Below are 26,956 nucleotides of genomic sequence, written 5' to 3'. Positions count from 1 at the left end.
GGGTAGCTAATGTAACACCACTTTTTAAAAAAGGAGGGAGAGAGAAAAGGGGTAATTAATACACCGGTTAGCCTGACATCAGTAGTGGGAAAAATGTTGGAATCAATTATTAAGGACGAAATAGCAGCGTATTTGGAAAGCAGTGACAGGATTGGTCCAAGTCAGCATGGATTTGTGAAATGGAAATCATGCTTGTCAAACCTTCTGGAATTTTTTGAATATGTAACTAGCAGAGTGTACAAGGGAGAACCAGTGGATGTGGTGTATTTGGACTTTCAAAAGGCCTTTGACATGGTCCCACATAAGAGACTGGTGTGCAAAATCAAAGCACATGGTATTGAGGGAATAGAGAATTGGTCGGCAGACAGGAAGCAGAGAGTCGGGATAAACGGGTCCTTTTCGGAATGGGAGGCAGTGACTAGTAGAGTGCCGCAGGGCTCAGTGCTGGGACCCCAGCTCTTTACATTATACATTAATGATTTGGATGAACGAATTGAGCGTAATATCTCCAAGTTTTCAGATGACACTGGGTGGTGGTGTGAGCTGTGAGGAGGATGCTAAGAGGCTGCAGGGTGACTTGGACAGGTTAGGTGAGTGGGCAAATGCATGGCAGATGTAGTATAATGTGGATAAATGTGAGGTTATCCACTTTGGTGGCAAAAACACGAAGGCAGAATATTATCTGAATAGAAACATAGAAACATAGAAAATAGGTGCAGGAGTCAGCCATTCGGCCCTTCGAGCCTTCACCACCATTCAATATGATCATGGCTGATCATTCACCTCAGTACCCCTTTCCCGCTTTCTCTCCATACACCTTGATCCCTTTAGCCATAAGGGCCATATCTAACTCCCTCTTGAATATATCCAATGAACTGGCATCAACAACTCTGCGGCAGGGAATTCCACAAGTTAACAACTCTCTGAGTGAAGAAGTTCCTCCTCATCTCAGTCCTAAATGGCCTACCCCTTATCCTAAGACTGTGTCCCCTGGTTCTGGACTTCCCCAACATCGGGAACATTCTTCCTGCATCTAACCTGTCCCGCCCCGTCAGAATCTTATTCGTTTCTATGAGATTCCGTCTCATCCTTCTAAACTCCAGTGAATAAAGGCCCAGTTGATCCAGTCGCTCCTCATATGTCAGTCCTGGAATCAGTCTGGTGAACCTTCGCTGCACTCCCTCAATAGCAAGAATGTCCTTCCTCAGATTAGGAGACCAAAATTGAGCCACGGTTGAGCCACCTTCCCCGTTTTATTTTTACTCCAGACAGGGATGTATAATTGCTGAAGTTCATCCATGTGATCTTTAAATGTTTGCCATTGCCTATCCGTCAACCCTTTAAGTATCATTTGCCAGTCTATTCTAGCCAATTCACACCTCAAACCATCGAAGTTACCTTTCCTTAAGTTCAGGACCCTAGTTTCTGAATTAACTGCGTCACTCTCTGTTGTAGAGAGTAGCACCTGCTGGATATTTAAAACTCACATAAGCTTAAATGGACACACACATAAAATGGCTGCCCAGGCATGATGGGAAATCAGGTAGTCAAGCTGTGAACTGTTGAACGTTCACTGACCGAGCAATAACCCTGTGAGGCCCACTGTAGGAATGCCTGGGAAGACAGAGATAAGAAGGAAACCATCTCCTGTGAACAAGGTCATAAACCAATTAATTCCCCAGGAAGAAAGATAAGAGGGAAACCATTTGCTGTAAACAAGGCTATAAACCAATTATTTCTCCCAGATGAAAGAACTAGGGAGAGAACCTATAAAGTCATCGATCAGCCCAAGCTGACAATAACCGAACATATGGTTCCCTGGATACTAGGAGAATTCTATTGGGTTAAAAGAACCTATATGTAATCTATAATCGTTGTGATTGGCTTGTGTCCAGCCGTGATGGGCTGTGTAACTGTAGTAAACTGTTTTGTAACTGTTGTGAAACATATAAAGGTACATGTAACCCTTTGTTCTGTGGAGAGAAACCTGGATACGGTCCTGCGTGTTTCCTCCCCGCTGAGCGTTATTAAAGGCCGCCAGGCATTGGAACCGACTCTGAGTGTTGAGTGATTCTTCTAAGAAAACACTAACGCTAACACTCTCCATCTTAATAAAAAATTCTACCCATGTTATGGTCACTCTTCCCCAAGGGGCCTCGCACAACAAGATTGCTAATTAGTCCTTTCTCATTACACATCACCCAGTCTAGGATGGCCAGCTCCCTAGTTGGTTCCTCGACATATTGGTCTAGAAAACCATCCCTAATCCACTCCAGGAAATCCTCCTTCACCGCATTGCTACCAGTTTGGTTAGCCCAATCAATTTCTTGTTTGATGCTGTCCCCAACCTCACTACTACTGTTTGGTGGTCTGTACACAACACCCACTAGCATTTTCTGTCCTTTGGTATTCCGTAGCTCCACCCATACCGATTCCACATCATCCAAGCTAATGTTCTTCCTTACTATTGCATTAATTTCCTCTTTAACCAGCAATGCCACCCCGCCTCCTTTTCCTTTCTGTCTATCCTTCCTAAATGTTGAATACCCCTGGAGGTTGAGTTCCCAGCCTTGGTCACCGGAGCCATGTCTCCGTGATGCCAATTACATCATACCCGTTAACTGCTATCTGCGCAGTTAATTCGTGCACCTTATTCCGAATACTCCTCGCATTGACGCACAGAGCCTTCAGGCTGGTCTTTCTAACACACTTTGCCCCTTTAGAATTTTGCTGTAATGTGGCCCTCTTTGCTTTTTGCCTTGGGTTTCTCTGCCCTCAACTTTTACTTTTCTTCTTTCTATCTTTTGCTTCTGCCCCCATTTTACTTCCCTCTGTCTCCCTGCATAGGTTCCCATCCCCCTGCCATATTAGTTTAACTCCTCCCCAACAGCACTAGCAAACACTCCCCCTAGGACATTGGTTCTGGTCCTGCCCAGGTGCAGACCGTCTGGTTTGTACTGGTCCCACCTCCCCCAGAACCGGTTCTAATGTCCCAGGAATTTGAATCCCTCCATTCTGCACCACTCCTGAGCTATCCTGCAATTCTTACTCTGACTAGCACATGGCACTGGTAGCAATCCTGAGGTTACTACTTTTGAGGTCCTACTTTTTAATTTAGCTCCTAGCTCCCTAAATTCGTCTTGTAGGACCTCATCCCGTTTTTTACCTATACCTGGGGGGGGGGGGGGAGGCGGCGGGGAGGGCGCTAACAAAAATGCTCGCGTTAAATCTGGAATCCATTTCGCATTCTCCGAAGTCCAATTTGAAATTCCGGGAAAAGCTGAGTCTTAAAGGCGCGGCTGCAAACTCGGAGGCTCCTGCACGTACTCTGTGCAAATGTTGCACTAACTGTGACCTCTGAGGGAAGCACTTCCTCATCCCTTTACGTAGCCACCAGTTAACGACTCTTCAAGCCTGTACTGTTTTTCCAGATGTGATTAGTGGCGGTTGCTAAATGAGGTGGCCGGACAGAATTTAGCGAGCGGATGCTAGCGCAGTCATTGCACCCGACTGACGTCATGATCACACTGATAGTCAGCAGCCAGGCGCTAGCGTTTCACGCCCCAGTTAGCCCTCAACTGAATTTTCCGGCAGGGCGCTAAAAGCCCCGCGCCCGGTCGCTAAACTATTACACACGATTTAAAGACCCTTCTGGCCGCCAACTGAGGCGCTCAACAACCGAATTTCCACAGTGGGGGAGGGAAGACAGGGGGGAGGGAAGGATTTCCACAGCTCTGAGGACTTGGGAAAGAATGAGTTCGAACAGGACATTGTAACGATCTAGATTTAGAGAGGAGTGGGACTGTGTAGGACAGTGACTTTGGAGTTTTCAAAAAGAGATAGTTACTGAGAAGAACCGAAGGGCTCAATTTTCTCCAGTGGCGCAAGTCACTTTTTTTGGCCAAAGTTAAAAATCCAGTTTCCCCAATCAGTTTGCACCAGCGCAACTAGCTAGTTACAATTTTTTAGGTAAGTTTTTTTTTCAGCCAAAGTGGGGCGTAACCTGCCACCCGCACCAATCCTGGCCATTTAGGCAAGTTTGGCCAGCTGAGAGTTACTCCAGTTCTTCTTAGGCCAGCGTGTGTGGTCTCTGAAGAAAAACCTTCTGGTGAGTTAAGGAAATCGGCGCAGGTCAGTGCAGCAGATGCCCAGACAGCAGCAACAGGAGAGGTAAGAGAGAGGCGGGGGTGGGAGAGAGAGGGTAGGGGGAAGCCTTTCGGGTATAGTTAGGTGTGGGCACCGGGAGGGAGGAGGCCATTCGGTCTGGGATAGGTGCAGGGAAGCAGACCGGGAGAACATTTGGCCAGGGCTAGGGCTGGGGGAGCGGACCGGGAGGCCATTCGGCCTGGGATAGGTGCGGGGGAGCGGACCGGGAGGTCACTCGGCCTGGGATAGGTGCGGGGGAGTGGACCGGGAGGCCACTCGGCCTGGGAGAGGAGCGTGGATCGGCACCGGCATCGGGAGGTGGGTGGTGGGGCGGAGGGGTACTTTAATAAATTAATGGAGGTAAGTTGCTGCAATGTGTAATGTGCTTGTGCAGGTTGTAGCTGGCTGTTGTGTTTCGCTTTTCAGCCTCAGCCTGCATTACGTCCCTGGTTACCGTGGCAACCCGATCTTTTTGGCGCAGATAAAGGCTCCACCCCCAGAACTAAAGGACAGGTTAGGCTGCGGCAAAATGAAAAAATCCAACGGGGAAACTTATAAAAAAAATTTTTTACATATTTGGGCCAAAAAAAAAACGGGAGTCACTCTTCAAGTACGCCAAAAAAAAGCTTTGGGGAAAATTGAGCCCTAAGTATGGAAAATAAGGTATAAGTTGAGCATTATTGAGCTATTTTATTAAGAAGAGAGTTAATGACCACAGGTAACTTCCCATTCCCATAACAATCTAACATTACAAGAACATTATTCAACCTGGCCAACTGCATTCACAAATACATTTCCATGGTCCTAGCAGCACGAGAACTATTGGATTCTATATAAACTTTCATCACCTGGTTTCTAATGAAATGTAATTATGTTCTTTCCCAGCTCTTTTTAACAGGAGTTAGAAGAATATGAACTGTTTGATGGAAGTCTATTACAGAATTTTACTAGTGTTGGAAAAACTCTCCTCTCCAGCTTCACATTGCCATAGTGTTAAAAGCCTTTCCTTGTTCTGTATTTAGCAACGGATCGAAAAAGGTGCATTAACAACTTTAAAATTGTCATCTAAATGCAGAGAGAAGTGGAGCGAGACTCCCGAAGCAGAGTGCCTTATGCTGCTCTGGTTTCGAACAGCACAGAATGTAATTCCAGAACAGAGTGGCTCCAACCGGCAGTAATAAGTGCCCTTGACCGTCTTGTATGCTTCTTAAACCTCCCTGCAATAAATTAGCCATTATGGGCAAAGCTGCTTTGTCTGAACATTCACAATTTCGCTGCTGGAGAAGGAACATGCACAGATCCTGTTCTGGGCAGCAGTATGGGTATTTCAGTCAGGTGGTGTATTGCCAATCAGTCTAAAGACGTCTGAAATAGGACCCGTCCTCTGGATGCACATTTCATATTTCTGTATCTGCCTATTACATACTCACCTACTTACAGAACAGGACCCAGCAACACTAGTCCTAGGATCCCTACAGTACAGTGCACCATTGCCCACACACCAAATAGGAAATTCGGAGGAAACTTCTTTACCCAGAGAGTGGTTAGAATGTGGAACTCGCTACCACTAGTACTGGTTGAGGCCAATAGGGTAGATACATTTAAGGGAAAGCTAGATAAACATATGAGGGAGAAGGGAATAGAGGGTTACGCTGATCGCGTTAGATGAGAAAGGATGGGAGGAGGCTCGAATGGATCTTAAACATCAGCATGGACTGGTTGGGCCAAATGGTCTGGTTCTGTGCTGTATATTATACACACGTGATCATTGACAAATCTTCAACAACCCTATTGAAGTAGGTGGACGCTATTATTACATCAATGTGCACATGGTATGCAACCCCAAGCTAGGGAATGATGCAGATCAGTGCATGTTACTTTAGTTTTGAGCCAATCAAACAGTTCAAGATTCTCTGATGGAGAAGGAAAGATGGCTGGATCTTCATAGAGCTACCGATTGCAACCAAGGCTGATTACCCCACTGACACAAACCCAACGTCCTCGATACAACAATCGACGCACCAGAGCCCTTGCTGATCCAACATTTGGGGTGTTGAAGCAATGCTCGGACCCGGCAAAGAAACCGTTACAAGACACCCAAAGAAAACTGACAAAGCAGAAGCAGTACGTTGCACGATATTGCCACAGACACAGGCTGCACCCTCGGAAATGGATATGGAGCGGCTGCAAAACATGACAGCATATGTACAACAGAGGCTAACATGGCCAGCAGCACACCAACAGCAGTGGCCAGCAGGAGTGGCGAGTAGCACACCAACAAGAGTGGACATTCTTGCTATTGAGGGAGTGTAGCAAAGGTTTACCAGACTGATTCCCGGGATGCAGGACTGACATTTGAAGAAAGACGGGACAACTAGGCTTATATTCACTGGAATTTAGAAGAACGAGAGGGGATCTCATAGAAACATATAAAATTCTGACAGGATTGGACAGGTTAGATGCAGGAAGAATGTTCCCGATGTTGGGGAAGTCCACAACTAGGGGTCACAGTCTAAAGTTAGGACCGAGATGAGGAGAAACTTCTTCACTCGGAGAATGGTGAACCTGTGGAATTCTCTACCACAGAAAGTTGTTGAGGCCAGTTCGTCAGATATATTCAAAAGGGAGTTAGATGTGGCCCTTATGGCTAATGGGATCAAGGGGTATGGAGAGAAAGCAGGAATGGGGTACTGAAGTGCATGATCAGCCATGATCATATTGAATGGCGGTGCAGGCTCGAAGGGCCGAATGATCTACTGCTGCAACTATTTTCTATGTTTCTATGAAGATAATTTCAATGAAATAAACAGATAGAAACTTACATGGATTAAACAGGAATGCTCAGTGATTCTGCTTAGCCCAACAGCAATGCTTTGTGTGGGTGTGCCCTGATGTACTGTCCTAATCTTTCAAAGTCAGGGACTCAGTGGTCAAGACCACACCATGCTTGTACGAGAGAGCGTGGTCATCAGTCCACAAGGGGAGAAAGTAACAGCACTCTCGTCTTAGACAAAAGGTCATGAGCACAAAATCTAGGCTGACACTCCAGTGCAGTACTGAGGAAGGACTGCACTGTTGGAGGTGCCAACTTTTGGATGAGACGTTAAACTGAGGCCTCGTCTTGCCTCAGGTGGACGTAAAAGATCCCATGGCACTATTGGAAGAAAAACAGGGGAATTGTCCCCGATGTCCTGGCTAATATTTATCCCTCAACCAACATCACTAAAAACAGATTATCTGATCATTTATGTTATTGCTATTCGTGGGAGCTTGCTGTGCGCAAATTAGCTGCCGTGTTTCCTACATTACAACAGTGACTGCACTTCAAAAATAATTTCATTGATTGTAAAGCGCTCAGGAAATCCTGAGTCTTGAAAGACGCTGGTTCTTTCTTTCTGTAAATGTTTTTAAATTTGTAACATTTCTGAACATCCTTTCAACAAAAAGGTAAAATCCTTAACAAATGAGCATCTTATGAAGGGACTGAGATCCACACAGTGGCAATCACAGGGAGCTGGAGGATCGCTGGGGATCTGCCTTCTGCTATAGGGCTCGGCTCGTTTGGTGATGACTTGTGTTATTCGCCAAACTGATGGGAACGAGCCTTTGGCTCAGTGGTAGTATTCCTGCCCGAGTCTGAAGCTCCCGGGATTGAACCCCGATCCAGATGGTCACGGCCGGAGATCAGAGCTCCAGATTGGAATTATGATTTAGTATAACGTGGGTACTCACATATGGTGAGAGTGGGTGTGGGCGAAGGTGTGGACGTGGGTGTGGACGGGTGTGGGCAGGTGTGGGTTGGTGCGAGTGTGGGTGAGAGTTCCCCCTCCACCCCGCCTCATTGATTGGGTTGTGGAAGCCCATAAACCCCTCCCCTTGTAGTGAACTAACCCCTCCCCTACTGGCTGGTATAAAGATGGTTCCGGCCATGAAAGGAGCATTCACGTTGATCAACCTGACAATCCTTCCACTACTTCTCACTATTCTCCAAGGGAAGCTCTGAAAAACAACCAAACCAAACGATCACCCATGTCTGAACTCCACGATAAGGCACAACTGGATTTCAGGACCCTATTCAAAGAGTCGATGTTACAGGTAAGAAAAAGACAAATTCCCCAATGGCATCACAGATAAATACACCACATACTCTGTTGCAGAGCAGTAGGGCATGTATCTAACCCAGGGTATCATTGAGTGGCTTCCATTCCTAGTTTCTGTTGTGTTAGCTGGCATTGTGAGCATTCCGAGGTTGGAGAACAGAAAATTAGCCAGCATGCCCATTCCCACTGAGCCCTGCATGTGTGTGAAGACAGCAGCCACGATACACTCCATGATCGAATATACCTGTACTACCAACATGCTCTGTTTGTGCTCACCGATAAACAATAGGCTGTTGGGTGAGTATGCCAATGGTGTGTACAAAGCAGCACCCCAGAGATCCCTTACACTGCAGAGTCTTGTTGTGTTAATTAAATGCTACCATGACTTGTGTACCCTTTGCACATCAGCTTTGGAGTAGATTACCTGGGTAGGAGGGGATAGTCAGGATCATATCTGTGCTGCAGACCCACACTCCTGGTGGACAGCCTGGTCCCAGCTGTAATAGGCAAGAACAGAAAAGATCCATCAGTGATGCATTCCATACTCTCCCTCACAACCTCCTCTGCCTTTTGTACATGATTTTGGCAACTGTGATGTACTGTGATCCCCCGCAGCAAACCTGTGGTATATCTACCATTCCAGCACCTCTGTGCTCGCTGACCTACTTCAACCAACTTCAAGAATAGGTTTGGGCCTACCTCAAGTGCAGGCCTTCCCTCGGGGCCTCCCTTCCTGCAGTGACGTCCCTGGCCTTCCTTCATCCACTTACAACGTCCTCTCCTCCCTCCACTCTGAACACCCTGACCTCTCCTCCCTCCACTCTGAACACCCTGACCTCACCTCCCTCCACTCTGAACACCCTGACCTCTCCTCCCTCCACTCTGAACACCCTGACCTTTCCTCCCTCTACTCTGAACACCTTGACCTCTCCTCCCTCCACTCTGAACACCCTGACCTTTCCTCCCTCCACTCTGAACACCCTGACCTCTCCTCCCTCCACTCTGAACACCCTGACCTCTCCTCCCTCCACTCTGAACACCCTGACCTCTCCTTTTTTCACTCTGAACTCCCTGAGCTCCACCCCACAAAATGGACCCAATGCCTGCCCTCAGCCAAGCCTTGAATCACCAACCATCTCACCGAAGAGCACTACTCAGCGCCGAGCTTATAGCCCACATCTTGCCGTCAGCAACTAGGCTCATACAGCAGTGCCTGGTCTCCAGTCCCCTTGACACTGGACCAAGACCTTGCTCAGCTAAGCCCGTGTGGTAGCTGGTGTGCAACGGCCTCCCCATGTTAAAAGAACTCATGTACAGGCATCTTCCACCCAACAATACGAAGTTCTGGACCTGGAACGTCAGGACCCTCATGGATTAAGAACTCATTTTTGGAGGGAAGCCAGTCTTCCTCGATTTCGAGGGACTGCCTATGATGATGATGACATTGGCACCCAGCCCAGCAAAGCCTCAAATTTAAAATTCTCATCCTTGTTTTCAAATCCCTCACCCCTCCCTACTTCTGTAACCTTCTCCAGCCCTACAACCATCCGAGATCTCGGCGCTCCTCCAATTCTGGCTTCTTGCGCATCCCTCATTTCCAATGCACTGCCATTGGCGGCCATGCCTTTAGTTGCCTAAGCCTCAAATTCTGGAATTCTCTCCCTAAACCTTTCCGCTTCTCTCTTCTCCTTTAAGTCGCTCCTTAAAAACCTACCTCTTTAACCAAGATTTTAGTCACAGTTCTAATATCTCTTCGTGTGGTTCAATGTCAAATTTTGTCTGATAATGCTCCTGTGAAGTGTCTTGGGATGTTTTACTGCATCAAAGGGGGAATATAAATACGAGTTGTTGTTGATGTTGCTAGCTCTGCTAAAATCCAAGATGTACTTGGGATTCATTGTATTGTTTAAAGCTGAGGCAGTCAGTTTGATGCAAAACAAAAAAATGAAATGATTGATCTTTCACGACTTGTTTATTTATTTTTTAAGCCCCCTGCTCCACTGAACGAGAACTGTTCTGTCATCAATCGCCTCCTGTTGTTTAAGTCAATTTCTTGTAGCTACAAACAATGGTGGGACAATAAGGAAAATAAATTAGACTGCAGGACATAAGACTGTCTAATGTACATGCTTTGTTGGAGCTGGCTAGCTCTCAGCCTCCCTGGCCAGAGGAGGTCACAGATCGGAAGATTAATGGCGAGCCTTCAACACCTCACTGTGCACCCAAACACCTCTATTAATATAGGCACATAGGGAACACAAGACAGTACCAGACTGGAAAAGGCTCCTCAGTCCGTCTGGCCGGTTCCAGAAGCCAATACCCTATAATATCTAGCCAATTCTCCCCTACATTTCCCCATACTACCTGCCCCCACTGGGTCCCCCAGACAGTCCATTCCACATTCCCCATCCTCTTTATACAATTGGCCGTCACGCTGCTCCAGGGGCTGCTCGCCGCTCCTTTTATGGCCCTGACCTGCCGCTGATGCGAGAGACCATCAGCGGCAGGTGAGCGGTGGCCATGGGCAGCGTGGCAGCGTACCACGGCAAGGTACAGCGCGAGCTGGTGCAGGAGGGCAACGGCAGCGAAGAGGTCCAGGTCGGTGATTGGAGCGTGGGCAGGTACAGAAGGAGCGGCGAGGTTTGGGCGAAGAAGTGGCGAGATATCGCAGAGGAACGTGATCGGGACCCAGGCGTGAGTTCGGGGCCCAGAAGAGGCACAGGGGCAGCACGGGCCAGCCCACACTGCGATATGTGTGCGCACTAGGTCCATGCAGCAGAGCAGGTCTCGAGTTGTCTTGGATAACCCTTGCCACTGGACCAAGACCCGAGCTCTGTCAAGCCCGTGTGGTGGCTGGTGTGGAACGGCCACCACACCGGCATCTTCCACCCTTCAGGATGTAGTTCTGGATCTGGGATATTAGCTGCTTCATTGAAACACCTGTGAACTCATCCTTTTTTGACGTGGAAGCAAGTCATCCTCGCTTCGAGGGACTGCCGATGATGATGATGATGATACAATTGCTAAATCTGAACTACTTGTGCACTTTCCCTTTTGTAAACTTCAGTCCAGATCCCCTGGCTCGTGGCTTTATGACAATCTCAAAATGTATTCTTGGGCTTCAATTTATCAATTCCCTTAAGAACCTTGAACACTTTGAGTTACATCTCCCCTGAGAACTTCCCTGCTCCAGACTGAACAAGTCTCAAGTTCAATATCATCTCGCCAATAGCCCTACCGTCTTTCTCCTGTCTGTTGGGAATATATGAATCAACTGCTGCCCAAAGTTCACTCACACCTAACGACCAACAAACCTCCTTTTCAATCTCGGCCTTCTGTTAAGGAAACACTTTGACCCTCTCGAGGCCGACTATTGCCCAAATGTATACAATAGTCTAAGCTCCGCAAGGTGTTCCCGAGAAAGTACAATATAATCTATGATGTACTGCGGGGTAGCACTAAGCCATACAGGTCTGATTCCTTGTCTGTGTTGCGACAGCTGATCTCACCTGGACTGGCACCTGGACGTCATGATCGAATCTCGAGATCCTGGTTTAGGGAGGGGAGAGAAAGAGCCAGGATTCCTGCTCCTAGTTGGTATTCAGTGACTCTTGCTGGAAAGTCCACGTACGTGGGTACTGATGAGGACTGGGTCAGGCTCGGCTTTGACTGCCTCCAAGTAGAATTGCCATCTGGCTCTCATGGTCTAGTCTTGCCCATGAAGAGTGGCCTCTTGAGGAGTACCTGGAGGGCTGCCAGTATCTGCAGCAGGTCAGTGATCAGTAGGAGGCGGGAAAACTGGTGGGGTGGGGGGGGGGCGGTGGGTGGGGCAACTGGTATCAGGAACTTGGGGGTTGCTACATGTTCAAAAGTCACAGTCTACTGGAGCGCTCCAAAGTAATGAGCTCAAACTGAGCTCTTAGGAACAGGAGGAGGCCACTCAGCCCCTTGAGCCTGTCCCGCCATTCAATTAGATCAAGGCTAATCTGTATCTTGACTCCATCTACCCACCTTGGTTCCATATCCCTTAATTTCCTTTTCTGAACAAAAATCTATTGATCACAGTTCAAAAATTTTCTATTGACCCCAAGTCTCAACAGCTTTTGGAGGAGAGTGTAACAGATTCCCATCACTCCTTGTGTGAAGAAGTGCTTCTGACATCACCCCTGAACGGCCTGGCTCTAGTTTTAAGGTTATGCTGCCTTATTCTGTACTCTCACACCAGAGGAAATTGTTTCTCACGATCTACTCTATCAAATCTTTTAAACACCTCAATCATCCATATTCCATATACAAGTGAATACAAGCCTAGTCTATCCAACCTGTTCTCCTAATTTAACTCTTTTAGCCCCAGTATCATTCTGGTGTATCTGCGTTGCACCTCCTCCAAGTCCAATTGATCTTCCCTGAGGTGCGATGCCCAGACTGAACGCAGTGCTCCAGACGGAGTGTAACCAGACCTTGGTATAACTGTAGCATAACTTCCACCCCTTGAGATAATGATCAACATTTCATTCGCTTTTAAAATTATTTTTTGCGCCCATCTACTAGCCTTTAGCGATTTCTGTACTTTGGCGCTCTCTCTGCTCCTCCGATGGGCCGAATGGCCTCCTTCTGTGTTGTAACCATTCTATGAGGTCCAAAGTGGATGACCTAACTCTTCCCCACTTCTACCTGGAATCGCGAATGAGTAACTGACCTTGTGTGCCATGATGTGCAGCAAAACATCGATGTTACAGACAAGAGCCTCTGCTTTGCTGTTGGGGCTTTCCACTGGCAGGCAGGTAAACGAGCGGCCACAGTCATCAAAGGGGAATCCACGGCCCTGCACAGGGCAAAACAGGAGAAAAGACTTTTAACATTTCTATTTTATTTATGTGCAACTGAACAAGTCTCAAGTTCAATATCATCTCGCCAATAGCCCTACCGTCTTTCTCCTGTCTGTTGGGAATAGATGAATCAACTGCTGCCCAAAGTTCACTCACACCTAACGACCAACAAACCTCCTTTTCAATCTCGGCCTTCTGTTAAGGAAACACTTTGACCCTCTCGAGGCCGACTATTGCCCAAATGTATACAGACACACCAGTTCCTTATTCAAGTGGCCAGTCTCCATTTATGAGCCTGGACAGGGGCAGGGGTAGGGTCGGGGCAGATAGAGACAGGTACGGGGTCAGGGGGTAGGGGCAGGAGCACAGGCAGGGGTGGGAGCAGGAGTGGGGGGCAGAGGCAGAGGCAGAGGAGGGGAAAGGAGCAGGAGCAGAGAATGGACAGAGGTAGGGGCGGGTGCTGGAGCAAGGGCAGAGGCAGGGGTGGGGGCAGAGGTGGAGGAGGGGCATTGAGCAGGGGCAGGGGTCGAGGGCAGGGGTGGGAGAAGAGGCAGGGGCAGAAGAAGCACAACAGGCTGTTCTGGTTTTCCTACTTACCATTAGGCATGGCGGGATAGTTATTAGGAACAGGAACACTGGTCTCAGTGCAGTGGTGCTGAGACCAATTGTGACCCTACTGCTACCTCAATGAGCATCAGCCAGCCCAGCACAGCTTCGGGACTGAACCAAGGACCTTCTTTCTGTGCTGCATGGTATCAGCTGTGGGTCAGTGGCAGCACTCCCACCTGTGAGTCAGAAGGTCGCAGGTTCAAATCCCACTCCAGAGACATGAGCACAAAATCCAGGCTGACGTTTCCAGTGCAGTACTGAGGGAGCGCTGTTGGAGATGCTATCCTTCAGATGAGGAGACCTGTCAGCCCTCGCAGGTGGACATCAAAAAATTCCAATGACATTATTCGAAGAACAGGGGAGTTTTCCCTGATGTCCTGGTAACTTTTATCTCTCAACCAACATCACGAAAACAGGATGATTGGTCATTTATCTCACTGCTGTTTGTGGGTCCTTGCTGTGCGCAAAATGGTTACCGCATTTCCATACATTACAACAATGGCCACACTTTAAAAGTGGCTATAAAACACTTTGGGCTGTCCTGATTTTGTGAAAGGCCCGATATAAAAGCATACTCTTTCTTATGGTCCAGTACACTGTATGGTGGTGCCTTTATCCACTTAGCCAGAGATGTTTAATGACTTTAATGAGCCTTCAGAGTTAAACAGAGTAAAGAGAACTGCTGATTGTGGTGGTTATATGGAACAGTGCAGGTTCACCGTGCTGAGTGACTGGGATGCTTTCGAGTATCAGGGCCAATAACTGACTCGAGCTGATGATGCAGTAGTTTGGAGTTTGCTGACTCTTGCAAGGCAATCATTTTACAGAGTCATTTTATTAAACTGGGCAAGTGCCAAACAGCAACACCCATCCCTTAGCTTTAATGAGACATGTACTCGACATTTACTGCATAGTGCCCAGCGTAAAATATAGCCCTCTCAAATGGGTTCAGAGAAATGTTTAAAAAGTCTGCCTGAAAGGCACAAGACTACTGCCCACTGAATAAGGGGAAGCTTATTAGTGAGCTAAATCTCTCGGCTTCCCCCAATATCTCAGTGGGTAAGTGTGCCGTATGTTGTGGCACTGAGTCTCACAGACCAGGCCCCAGGTGCTATCCATGCCGCAGAGGGGTCAGCACCCCTGGATTAGTGAGACATCAGTGGGAAAAAGATATCAGCCTGGATTCCTAATCCTGAATGCTTCCAGTGACCCCCGACTGGAAAGTGTATACCATGGATGCCTGGTGTGACGTCTCCTTAGGGTGAATAGCCTGCCAACTCCAGAGACTTGAGCACATAATCTGGGCTGCAGCAGCTTCACAACCAGTTCTATAACCACAATAACTCACATCCGTCCATCTATCAAGCAGAAAGATGGAATGGGAGCTTGGTATGGAATGCCATTTTATTCAGGCCTGAACAACAGAAAGCCAATTCCAAAGTCAATTTGGCAAAAGAACCAGTAGAGAAGATTGGGGAGAATCGGTTTTACACAGCAGGTTAATATAATCTGGAATTAACTGCCTGAAAGGGTGATGGAAACAGATTCAATAGTAACTTTCAAATAGGAATTGGATATATGTTTGAAAAGGAAAAAAAAATGCAGGGCTATGGGGGAAGAATAGGGGAGTGGGACTAAGTGGATAGAAACATAGAAACATAGAAAATAGGTGCAGGAGTAGGCCATTCGGCCCTTCGAGCCTGCACCACCATTCAATAAGATCATGGCTGATCATTCCCTCAGAACCCCTTTCCTGCTTTCTCTCCATACCCCTTGATCCCTTTAGCAGCAAGGGCCATATCTAACTCCCTCTTGAATATATCCAATGAACTGGTATCAACAACTCTCTATGGCAGGGAATTCCACAGGTTAACAACTCTGAGTAAACAAGTTTCTCCTCATCTCAGTCCTAAATGGCCTACCCCTTATCCTAAGACTGTGTCCCCTGGCTCTGGACTTACCCATCATTGGGAACATTCTTCCCGCATCTAACCTGTCCAGTCCCGTCAGAATCTTGTAAGTTTCTATGAGACCCCTCTCATCCTTCTAAACTCCAGTGAATAAAGGCCCAGTTGATCCAGTCTCTCCTCATATGTCAGTCCTGCCATCCCGGGAATCAGTCTGGTGAACCTTCGCTGCACTCCCTCAATAGCAAGAACGTCCTTCCTCAGATTAGGAGACCAAAACTGAACACAATATTCCAGGTGAGGCCTCACCAAGGCCCTGTACAACTGCAGTAAGGCTTCCTTGCTCCTGTACTCAATCCCCTAGCTATGAAGGCCAACATACTATTTGCCTTCTTCACCGCCTGCTGTACCTGCATGCCCACTTTCAGTGACTGATGAACCATGACACCTAGGTCTCGTTGCACCTTCCACTTTCCTAATCTGCCGCCTTCGTGTTTTTGCCCCAAAAGTGGATAATCTCACACTTATCCACATTATACTGCATCTGCCATGCATTTGCCCACTCACCTAACCTGTCCAAGTCACCCTGCAGCCTTTTAGTGTCCTCCTCACAGCTCACACCGCCACGCAGCTTAGTGTTGTCTGCAAACTTGGAGATATTACACTCAATTCCTTCATCTAAATCATTGATGTATATTGTAAATAGCTGGGGTCCCAGCACTGAGCCCTGCGGTACTCCACTAGTCGCTGCCTGCCATTCTGAAAAGGACCCGTTTATCCCAACTCTCTGATTCCTGTCTGCCAACCAGTTCTCTATCCACATCAGTACATTACCCCCAATACCATGTGCTTTGATTTTGCATACCAATCTCTTGTGTGGGACCTTGTCAAAAGCCTTTTGAAAGTCCAAATACACCACATCCACTGGTTCTCCCTTGTCCACTCTACTAGTTACATTCGCAAAAAATTCCAGAAGATTTGTCAAGTATGATTTCCCTTTCATAAATCCATGCTGACTTGGACCGATCCTGTCATTGCTTTCCAAATGCGCTGATATTTCATCTTCAATAATTGATTCCAACATTTTCCCCACTACTGATGTCAGGCTAACCGGTCTATAATTACCCGTTTTCTCTCTCCCTCCTTTTTTAAACAGTGGTGTTACATTAGCTACCCTCCAGTCCATAGGAACTGATCCACAGTCGACAGACTGTTGGAAAATGATCACCAATGCATCCACTATTTCTATAAGTTCCTTAAGTACTCTGGGATGCAGACTATCAGGCCCCAGGAATTTATCGGCCTTCAATCCCATCAATTTCCCTAACACAATTCCCCGCTTTATAAGAATATCCTTCAGTTCCTCCTTCTCACTAGACCCTCGGTCCCCTAGTATTTCCGGAAGGTTATTTGTGTCTTCCTTCGTGAAGACAGAACCAAAGTATTTGTTTAACTGGTCCGCCATTTCTTTGCTCCCCATTATAATTTCACCTGAATCTGACTGCAAGGGACCTACGTTTGATAGTTCTTTCAAAGAGTTAGCACAGGCACAATGGTCCGAATGGCCTCTATCTGTGTTGTAAGATTCTGCGATTCTAGTGATACAAGCCTGGCAGGGTGGGAAACTGGATAAACAGCCTGGGATTTTAAATTCAATGGATGGAAAATCGCAGTCTGTTTGGCCATGAATTTCCTGCAAAACACTCCCTGCAAGCACTGAGAGAGCAGAATTGGCCTTCTAATGCCCTCTTTCTAATTACAGAACTGTTTCAAGTAGAAATAATGGGGCTCTTTTCCCCTTCATCAACTAAAATTTCTAATATCTGAAATAAGATTTGCAGCATAAAAAACTGATAAAATACATATTTCATAATAACATGATTACATTTAGCAAAGTTGTCTTTGAGTAGTTTCATTAATGTTGGTATTTGAAGGCCTCAGCCTTTCCCAAAAGCATAGATCTTGATAAATGCTTTTGGAGTTTGTTAGCTGCAGGCCGATCCAGTCTGAGCATGTGCAGCATTCACAATTTTGTGGAATGCAGCAGCATCATTTAGTCGGCGAATGAATAATACCCGCTGGACTTTGAGGTTAGCGGTGAACAAACGGTGCCAGCTGTTCACTACACTTACACTTGCCCATAAACTTTCTGTGGGATTTTGCATGGCAGGTCCCTGTCAGACAACTATCCAAAAAGCACAGCGCCCTCTACAGGGTGTGTACAGGGCAAACAACTGTGAACCTCCTTAACCAATCAGATTGAAGAATTGTTAATGGGCAGCGCAGAGAGGAAGTGTCAGTAAGAATAGTGAATTCAACGTCATATCAGGTACAGAAAGCGATATAAAGAGAGGGAATAAAAGATCGGATTAAGAGAGAGAGCAAAGAGACAGAATAAGTAAAAAAAAAGTTATTTCACTTCTTTAATTTTCAAAATCTCCAACAATAATTAAAGCCTGAAGGAATGAGACTCCACACTTCTAAAAGTTCATTTTTAGTGCCAGAGAGACATACCATGTCATTAAGTGGGTACTTGCACTGGAATGGGCAAGCCCTGATATTTTCTGACGAGTTTAGTTCATACATATCAGGTACAGCAACTTCACGCCATTCAATGTATTTTAATGGTGAGTCTCTGTGCAAGATGCCATTATCACGCAAGCTTTTAGAGGAGCAGGGCATCTCGGACAGCAACATCTTGATTTTCACGTTTAACTGCGCATGTGCAGTTGTTGGAAGTTGTCCGATTTCCATGTAAATAATGATGAGTGCTGTCAGTCCCACCATTATTTCTACCACAAAATCCATCCCTGCTTCACATTAACATCTAGCAAGATCAAAATTGAAAAGCAAAGCCAAGCGACAAGTGAGAAAGAGATCCACGTGGCTCAGCTTTTGTTTATGTGTTTAAACAATCTGTTTATTTTATTCAATATAAAAATCAAATTGTCTCTATGTACAACAGTATTTCAGTTTGCATTTTTGAAATTAATGAAAAGATGGATTTTAACTAAACTTTTATTTCAGACCGATGTCAAGCTGAGAGGCAGAAAGTGACCTCCATACAAAAAGTGAGAAGGAGACAGGCAGATGGGTAGAAAATCAATGTCTTTCCTCATCATAATTTGAGTTCTTTTCTTTTCCCTACATAATAAACCATGAAATTAAATTTTGAAAATTTCTCAGGCAAATAGAAAGGCTCTGATTACTATCAGTTGTACTTTGTTAATAGTTAGAAAATGTAAGCATTCTAATTAGTAATATGTGAGAGTGAGTGAGTGAGGAGAGAGTGAGTGAATGAGTGAGTGAGTGAGAGAGTGAGCGAGCGAGCGACGAGAGAGAGAGCGAGAGAGAGGCAGGGTGGGAGACAGGGCGGGAGACAGGGCGAGAGGCAGGGCGGGAGACAGGGCGAGAGGCAGGGTGGGAGACAGGGCGAGAGGAGGGCGGGAGACAGGGCGAGAGGCAGGGCGGGAGACAGGGCGAGAGGCCGGGCGCGAGGCAGGGCAGGAGGCCGGGCGAGAGACAGGGCAGAGACAGAGCGAGAGACAGAGCGAGAGGCAGGGCGGGAAACAGGGCGAGAGACAGGGCGGAGACAGAGCGAGAGACAGGGCGAGAGACAGGGCGAGAGGCAGGGCGAGAGGCAGGGCGAGAGACAGGGCGGGAGACAGAGCGAGAGACAGGGCGAGAGACAGGGCGAGAGACAGGGCAGAGACAGAGCGAGAGACAGGGCGAGAGGCAGGGCGAGAGGCAGGGCGGGAGACAGGGCAGGAGACAGAGCGAGAGACAGGGCGAGAGACAGGGCGGGAGACAGGGCGGGAGACAGGGCGAGAGACAGGGCAGAGACAGGGCGGGAGACAGGGCGGGAGACAGGGCGTCGCATGTCGAAGAACTAATCACAAAATACGGAATTCAATGTTTGCAGAAATCTCTTAGAAACTTATAAAGTTGTGCTGGTTCTTCCTCCATGCTACTAGACCCTTCCCTTCCTTTCCTTCACTGCTGAGTGCTGACAAACCCCAGGAATCCACCAGTGAGATAAACTACACATCTCACCCCTCAGTTCTGCCAAATCCCGGGTTCCACTTTCCTTTAGGGAAGGAAATCTGCCGTACTTACCCGGCCTGGCCTATATGTGACTCCAGACCCACAGCAATGTGGTTGATTCTTAATTGCCCTCTAGCTTGCAGGGCCATTTCATTCAGTTGCAACAAACTGCTACAAGAAACAATAATAAGAATAAAACTGGACGTTCCACCTGGCATAGACCTCGGCACCTCGGACACGACAACGGCACACCCAGCCCAGTCAACCCTGCAAAGTCTTCCTCACTAACATCTGGGGACTTGTGCCAAAATTGGGAGAGCTGTCCCACAGACTAGTCAAGCAATAGTCTGACATAGTCATACTCTCAGAATCATACCTTTCAGGCAATGTCCCAGACTCCTCCATCACCATCCCTGGGTATGTCCTGTCCCACCGGCAGGACAGACCCACCAGGGGTGGCAGCACAGTGGTATACAGTTGGGAGGGAGTGGCCCTGGGAGTGCTCAGCATTGACTCCGGACCCCATGAAGTCTCCTGCTGATTACCACCTACCGCCCTCCCTCAGCTGATGAGTCAGTACTCCTCCATGTTGAACACCACTTGGAAAAAGCACTGAGAGTAGCAAGGACACAGAATGTACTCTGGGTGGGGGACTTCAATGTCCATCACCAAGACTGGCTCGGTAGCACCACTACTGACCGAGCTGGTCGAGTCCTGAAGGACATAGCTGCCAGACTGGACCTGCAACAGGTGGTGAGAGAAACAACACGAGGGAAAAACCTACTTGACCTCGTCCTCACCAATCTATGGATCTGTCGCAGATGGATCTGTCCATGGCAGCATTGGTAGCAGTGACCACCACAGTCATTGTGGAGATGAAGTTCCGTCTCCACAAGGACACCCTTTATCGTGCTATGTGGCACTCATCAGCATCATCATAGGCATTCCCTCGGAATCGAGGAGGACTTGCTTCCACTCCTGAAGTGAGTTCTTTGGTGTCTGAACAGTCCAATACGAGAGCCACAGACTCTGCCACAGGTGGGACAGACAGTCGTTGAAGGAAGGGGTGGGTGGGACTGGTTTGCCGCACGCTCTCGCCGTTGAGACTGGAGGTGCTCAGCGCCCTCTCGGATGCACTTCCTCCACTTAGGGCGGTCTTGGGCCAGGGACTCCCAGGTGTCAGTGGGGATGTTGCACTTTACCAGGGAGGCTTTGAGGGTGTCCTTGTAGCGTTTCTGCTGCCCACCTTTGGCTCGTTTGCCATGAAGGAGCTTCAAGTAGAGCACTTGCTTTGGGAATCTCGTGTCTGGCATGCGGACTATGTGGCCTGCCCAGCGGAGCTGATCGAGTGTGGTCAGTGCTTCAATGCTGGGGATGTTAGCCTGAATGAGGACACTGATGTTGGTGCGCCTGTCCTTCCAGGGGATTTGTAGGATCTTACGGAGACATTGTTGGTGATATTTCTCCAGCAACTTGAGGTGTCTACTGTACATGGTCCATGTCACTGAGCCATACAGGAGGGCAGGTATTACTACAGCCCTGTAGACCATGAGCTTGGTGGCAGTTTTGAGGGCCTGGTCTTCAAACACTCTTGTTCAGGCGACCGAAGGCTGCATTGGCGCACTGGAGGCAGTGTTGGATCTTGTCTTCGATGCCTGCTCTTGTTGTTTGGAGACTCCTGAGATATGGGAAGTGGTCCACGGTGTCCAGGGTCGCACCATGGATCTTGATGACAGGGGGGCAGGTTGTCAAAGCACACCACTGTGCTAAATGGGAGAGATTCAGAACAGATCTAGCAGCTCAGAAACTGGGCATCCATGAGGTGCTGTGGGTCATCAGCAGCAGCAGAATTATATTCCACCACAAGCTGTAACCTCATGGCCCGGCATATCCCTCACTCTACCATTAATATCAAAGCCAGGGGACCAACCCTGGATCAATGAGGAGTGTAGAAGAGCATGCCAGGAGCAGCAGCAGGAGTACCTAAAAATGAGATGCCAACCTGGGGAAGCTGCAACACAGGATTACATGCATGCTAAACAGCGGAAGCAGCATGTTATGGACAGGGCTAAGTGATCACACAACCAACGGATCAGATCAAAGCTCTGCTGTTCTGCCACATCCAGTCGTGAATGGTGGTGGATCATTAAACAACTAACGGGAGGAGGAGGCGCCATGAATATCTCCAACCTCAATGATGGCGGAGCCCAGCACGTGAGTGCAAAAGACAAGGCTGAAGCACTTGCAACCATCTTCAGCCAGAAGTGCCGAGTAGACCATGTCAGCCTCCTCCTGAGGTCCTCACTATCACAGAAACCAGTCCTTAGCCAATTTGATTCACTCCACCTGATATCAAGAAATGGCCGAGCGAGGATCGTGCAACATTTATCCTTATATCTCAGTTAAAGATGACAGCACAATCACAGCAGATTTACAGACTGTTGCCACATCTAATTGAAAATAAGATAATGAAAGGGGAGAGCTATTTTTCACCAGAGGGTGCTATGGATGAAGAACATTTACCTTTTTGCGACTGTGTCAACTATAATATTTCAGCAATATTATTGCACTTAATGTAAAGGCACCCAGTGCAGGCTCTATTACAACTCCACTCATGAAAGGGGCAACAGGTAAAGAATGGGTCTGAAATGATCCTGAGCCATTAAGTGTACAGTGCTGATGCCTGCCCATAGCATTGATTGGGGTTTCACAATCTCAACAGTTCTGCCACAGGGAAAGAAAGAACAAACTTGAATTCATATAGGAATATCCCATGGCACTTCATAGCCAATTAAATATTTCTGAGCCATAGTCACTGTTCTAAAGTCGGTAAATGTGGCAGTCAATTTGCTTACAGGAAGGTCCCACAAAAGTGAATTAGATAAATGACTAATTCATCTGTTTTGGTTGAGCCATCTGTGCGTTTCAGTACTATCGCACTCTGGACCAGTCTGTCCCTGAAGAGCACTTTCCACTCCTGTACATAGTGACTGTCTTGTACACGTTTGTATGGAGACTTATGCTTGGATCAGCTAAGCATGGGGGAACATCCATAGCTCTTCTTCCTGATGGACGTGCTCTCCAAAATGGGGTTTGGGGAGGGTATCCGCAATTGGGTCAAACTGCTCTACACAGACATCAGTAGTGCAGTTCTAATCAACGGGTGGGAAACTCAAAGCTTTCCAATCAGATCTGGAGTCAGGCAAGGCTGTCCTCTCTCCTCTGTCTTGTTTGTGTGTTGTATCGAACCCTTTGCCGAGTCCATCAGGAAGGATGCGGGCATTAGAGGGGTGACGATCCCAGGCAGCGGAGGCGCTCAGGTCAAGACCTCCCTGTACATGGACGACGTCGCCGTCTTTTGCTCGGATCCGCAGTCAGTCCGCAGATTGCTCACAATCTGCGACCAGTTTGAACTGGCCTCGGGAGCAAAGGCAGCAAGAGCAAGGCCATGCTCTTTGCCAACTGGACCGACCGAGCCTCCATTCCCTTCACCGTCAAGCCAGATTTCCTGAAGGTGTTGGGAATATGGTTCGGAGCGGACGGGGCATGCGGCAAAAACTGGGAAGAGCGTATCGCCAAAGTGAAGCAAAAACTGGGATGGTGGAAGCTGCGCTTCCTCTCCATGGCAGGAAAGAACCTGGTCATCAGGAGTGAGGTGCTCTCGGGGTTGCTGCACGTGGCACAGGTCTGGCCCATCTCTCGCTCCTGTGCCACGGCAGTCACCCGGACCGTCTTCCACTTTGTCTGGAGGTCCAAAATGGAACGTGTCCACAGAGACACAATGTACAAATCTCTAGACAGTGGAGGAAAGGATGTTCCGAACGTGGCCCTCATCCTGATGGTCACCTTTGTGTGCGGCTGCATCAAGCTATGCACAGACCCCCGGTACGCAAACACCATGTGTCACTACGTGCTGAGGTTCTACCTGTCCCCTTTGTTGCGAAGGATGGGCCTGGCCACTCTGCCGCGAAACGCCCCCCACCAGCTGGACCATGCCTGTCCACCTGTCCTTCGTGGAAAAGTTTTTCACAAAAAACCCCTTTGACCACAAGGCCATAAAACAGTGGTCAGCACGTAAGGTCCTGGACGCCCTACGAAAGAAGGAGAGGGTGGACCCTGTCGGGTGGTTCCCTGAGCGAACTGTCAAACTCGTTTGGCAGAACGTCTCATCGCCAGAGCTTTCACACAAGCACCAAGACGTAGCTTGGTTGGCGGTGAGGAGGGCCTTACCTGTCAGAGCGTTCATGCACAGCTGACGTATCATCAACACGGCACGGTGCCCCCGAGTCGGCTGCGGGGCGGACGAGACTGTCACCCATCTCCTTCAGGATTGCGCCTTTGCAAGGCAGGTTTGGAAAGAGATGCAATGGTTGCTGTCGAGGTTCATCCCAAGCAGCTCCGTAACACAAGACTCTGTGCTCTACGGGCTGTTCCCAGGGACACACACTGAGACAGACATCATCTGCTGCTGGAGGGCCATCAACTCGGTCAAAGATGCTCTTTGGTCTTGCCGAAACTTGCTGGTCTTCCAGAGCAAGGAGATGTCCACGTCTGCGTGTTGCAGACTGGCGCAATCCAAGATCCAGGATTACGTGCTGAGGGACGCACTTAAAATTGGTGCGGCCGCCACAAAGGCACGGTGGGGAAGGGCCACAGTTTAAAGCCCTTCTGCCACGGTAAACCCGGGGACAGGAATCAGTACAAAACCCCCCTCGGGCCGTACTTGTAACTTCCTTTTTGTGTACATGGAGCACCATGATCTGTAAACACCTATGTAGTGTCATGTACAATGCAAGGTCTGTTTCGTAATGCACGTTGAAAAGAAAAAATGTAAATGTACCGTCACCCATTCCGTGTACTGTATAGCGACACGCGTAATGTAATTTGTCGAATGTACAACGTATCCCGTATTGTACCGAATTGTACTTGAAATGAAAAGCAAGGGAATGTATCGAACGGAACTGCCGTCAGCACCCAAATGTAGTGTATGGGATTGCTGACCGCAGCTAAATGTACTGAACTGCTTTTGAATGTACTGTACAAATTTTTATATGAATAAAGTATATTTTGAAATTTAAAAAAAACACCCATAGCTCTTCTTCAAATTGTCTGAAGGGTTGACAGCAGGGACTCCAGTTTAAAGTCTCACCCAAAAGGCAGCACCTCTGACAGTGCTGCACTCCCTCAGTACTGCCCAAGTGCCAGCCTGGTTAACCTACTCAAGTCCTGGAGGGGTTTGAACCTGTGATTTCTCTCTGAGGCTGGAGTGCTGCCACTGAACCGGTCTGACACTTGGGATCGGCAGGTCAGCCTCTCTTGCACATGCAGGGAATTGGAGAACAGAGTCTTCCCCGATTGGTTCTGTGGCTAGTTATGATTTGTAAACTTTTGATCATGAAGATGACTGGCTGAGTTATTGCTGTTCTGTGACCCACAGTGTGGTTTGATCTGTGAAGCACAGGGCTTCCTGCAGCATGTGCGTACACACACCACTGGTCTTGCTGCTGTAGCAAGTGCTGCTTTTCCCAGTTGCTTGCGTCAGTACCATACAGCTTCAAGCTGCAACATTTAGAGCCATCTGTGCGTTTCAGTGCTATCGCACTCTGGACCAGTCTGCCCCTGAAGAGCACTTTCCGCTCCTGTACATGGTGACTATCTTGTACACGTTACTATGGAGACTTATGCTTGGATCAGCTAAGCATTTATTTTGTGTTAATTTTTCAAGCTGACTGGTAGTGCAGAGTCCTCTGCTAGCTGAAGGTTTATTTTCTCTTCCCAGTTTTCTCCCAAGGGTGCTGACTCCCACAGCGTGGGCCCAGACCCTAGTCAGTGAGAGACAGTAGGCTAATTGACCTTGGAGGGCAACTCAGGCGACCACGACCTGCCCTTAACCTATGGCCATGCACTCTGTGGCAGGCGATCATTGCAGCCCTGACAGATTCCTTTCTGCTCCTTCCTCTAGAGGAACTGAGGCCAATAGTGGTGAATATGTGCCGGAGGACTGGAGAGCTAAGTCAGGTAATTACAGGCCAGGTAATTTAACATCTGTGGGAGGGAAAATCTGAAAGGATGAAATTACCACATACTACATGGTATTACATAGTATTTACAGCACAGAAATTGGCATTTGGCCTAACAGGTCCATGTCGGTGTTTATGCTCCACACGAGTCTCCTCCCACACTCTCCATCTAATCCATTAACATATCCTTCCATTCCTTTCTCCCTCACGTGCTTCCAGCTTCCCCTTTAATGCATCTATGCTACTTGCCACAACTACTCCTTGTCATAGCGAGTTCCACATTCTAACCACACTCTGGGTACGATATAGAGGTTTCTGCTGAATTTTCTATAGAATTTATGTGGAAACATCTTCATTATATCTACCCTATCAAACCCTTTCATAATCTTAAAGACCTCTATCAGGTCATCCCACAGTCTTCTCTTTTCTAGAGAAAAAAGCCCCAGCCTATTCAATCTTTCCAAATAGGTATAACCTCTCAGTTCTGGTATCATCCCTGTAAATCTTTTTTGCACCTTCTCCAGCGCCTCCATATCCTTTTCATAATATGGAGGCCAGAACTGTTCACAGTACTCCAAGTGTGGTCTAACCAATGCTCTATACAAGTTTAACGTAATTTCTCTGCTTTTCAATGTTTTCAATTCTATCCCTCTAGATATGAACCCGTGCTTTGGTTTTTTAATGGCCTGATTAGCCTGTGTCACTACTTTTAGTGATGTGTGTATCTGTACCCCCAGATCCCTGTGTTCCTCTACCCCATTTAGATACTTATTTTCCAAGGAGAATGTGGCCTCCTTATTCTTCCTACCAAAATGTACCACCTCACACTTACCTATATTGAAGTTCATTATAGGTGCCCATTCGACAAGTTTATTGATGTCTCCCTGTATTTTATCGCAGTCCACCTCTGCATTGACTAAACCCCCCAATTTGGCGATGTCTGCAAATTTTGAACTTATACTTCTGATTCCAGAGTCCATAACCATTGTGTAAATGGTGACCAACAGTGGTCCCAGCACTGATCCGAGTGGAATACCACATCCAGTCTGAGTAACTGTCTTTAACCCCTAATCTCTGTCTTCTGTTATAGAAACATAGAAATTTACAGTGCAGAAGGAGGCCACTTTGGCCGATCGTGTCCACACCAGCCAACAAAGAGTCACACGGCCCTCGGTCAGCAGCCCTAAAGGTTACATATAAACCTATGAACAATGGCGGAAAGGTAAAGAGCATCCAGCCACCCAGTCCGCCTCACACAACTGCAACGCCTCTTATAGTGATATGTAGCCGGCTTGCTATCC

At 47.8% G+C, this 26,956-nt stretch overlaps 1 protein-coding gene across 7 annotated transcripts in view; it reads right to left on the bottom strand.

The window, feature by feature from the left end:
- The window catches only part of LOC139278696 (L-fucose kinase), a 427,721-nt gene that overhangs the window by 97,158 nt on the left and 303,607 nt on the right, over positions 1–26,956 (bottom strand). For all 7 annotated transcript variants that reach the window (XM_070897748.1, XM_070897747.1, XM_070897753.1 and 4 more), the window contains 2 exons: positions 12,946–13,071; positions 8,671–8,743 (listed from right to left, as the gene is read on the bottom strand). In XM_070897748.1, coding sequence (XP_070753849.1) covers positions 8,671–8,743; positions 12,946–13,071 — 199 coding nt within the window. The remainder of the gene's footprint in view (positions 1–8,670; positions 8,744–12,945; positions 13,072–26,956) is intronic.

Source organism: Pristiophorus japonicus, chromosome 13, assembly GCF_044704955.1.
Source record: "Pristiophorus japonicus isolate sPriJap1 chromosome 13, sPriJap1.hap1, whole genome shotgun sequence".
Taxonomy (NCBI): Eukaryota; Metazoa; Chordata; class Chondrichthyes; family Pristiophoridae; genus Pristiophorus; species Pristiophorus japonicus.
The sequence above is the reverse complement of the archived record's forward strand: the minus strand, read 5'-3'. Positions and strand labels throughout refer to the sequence as shown.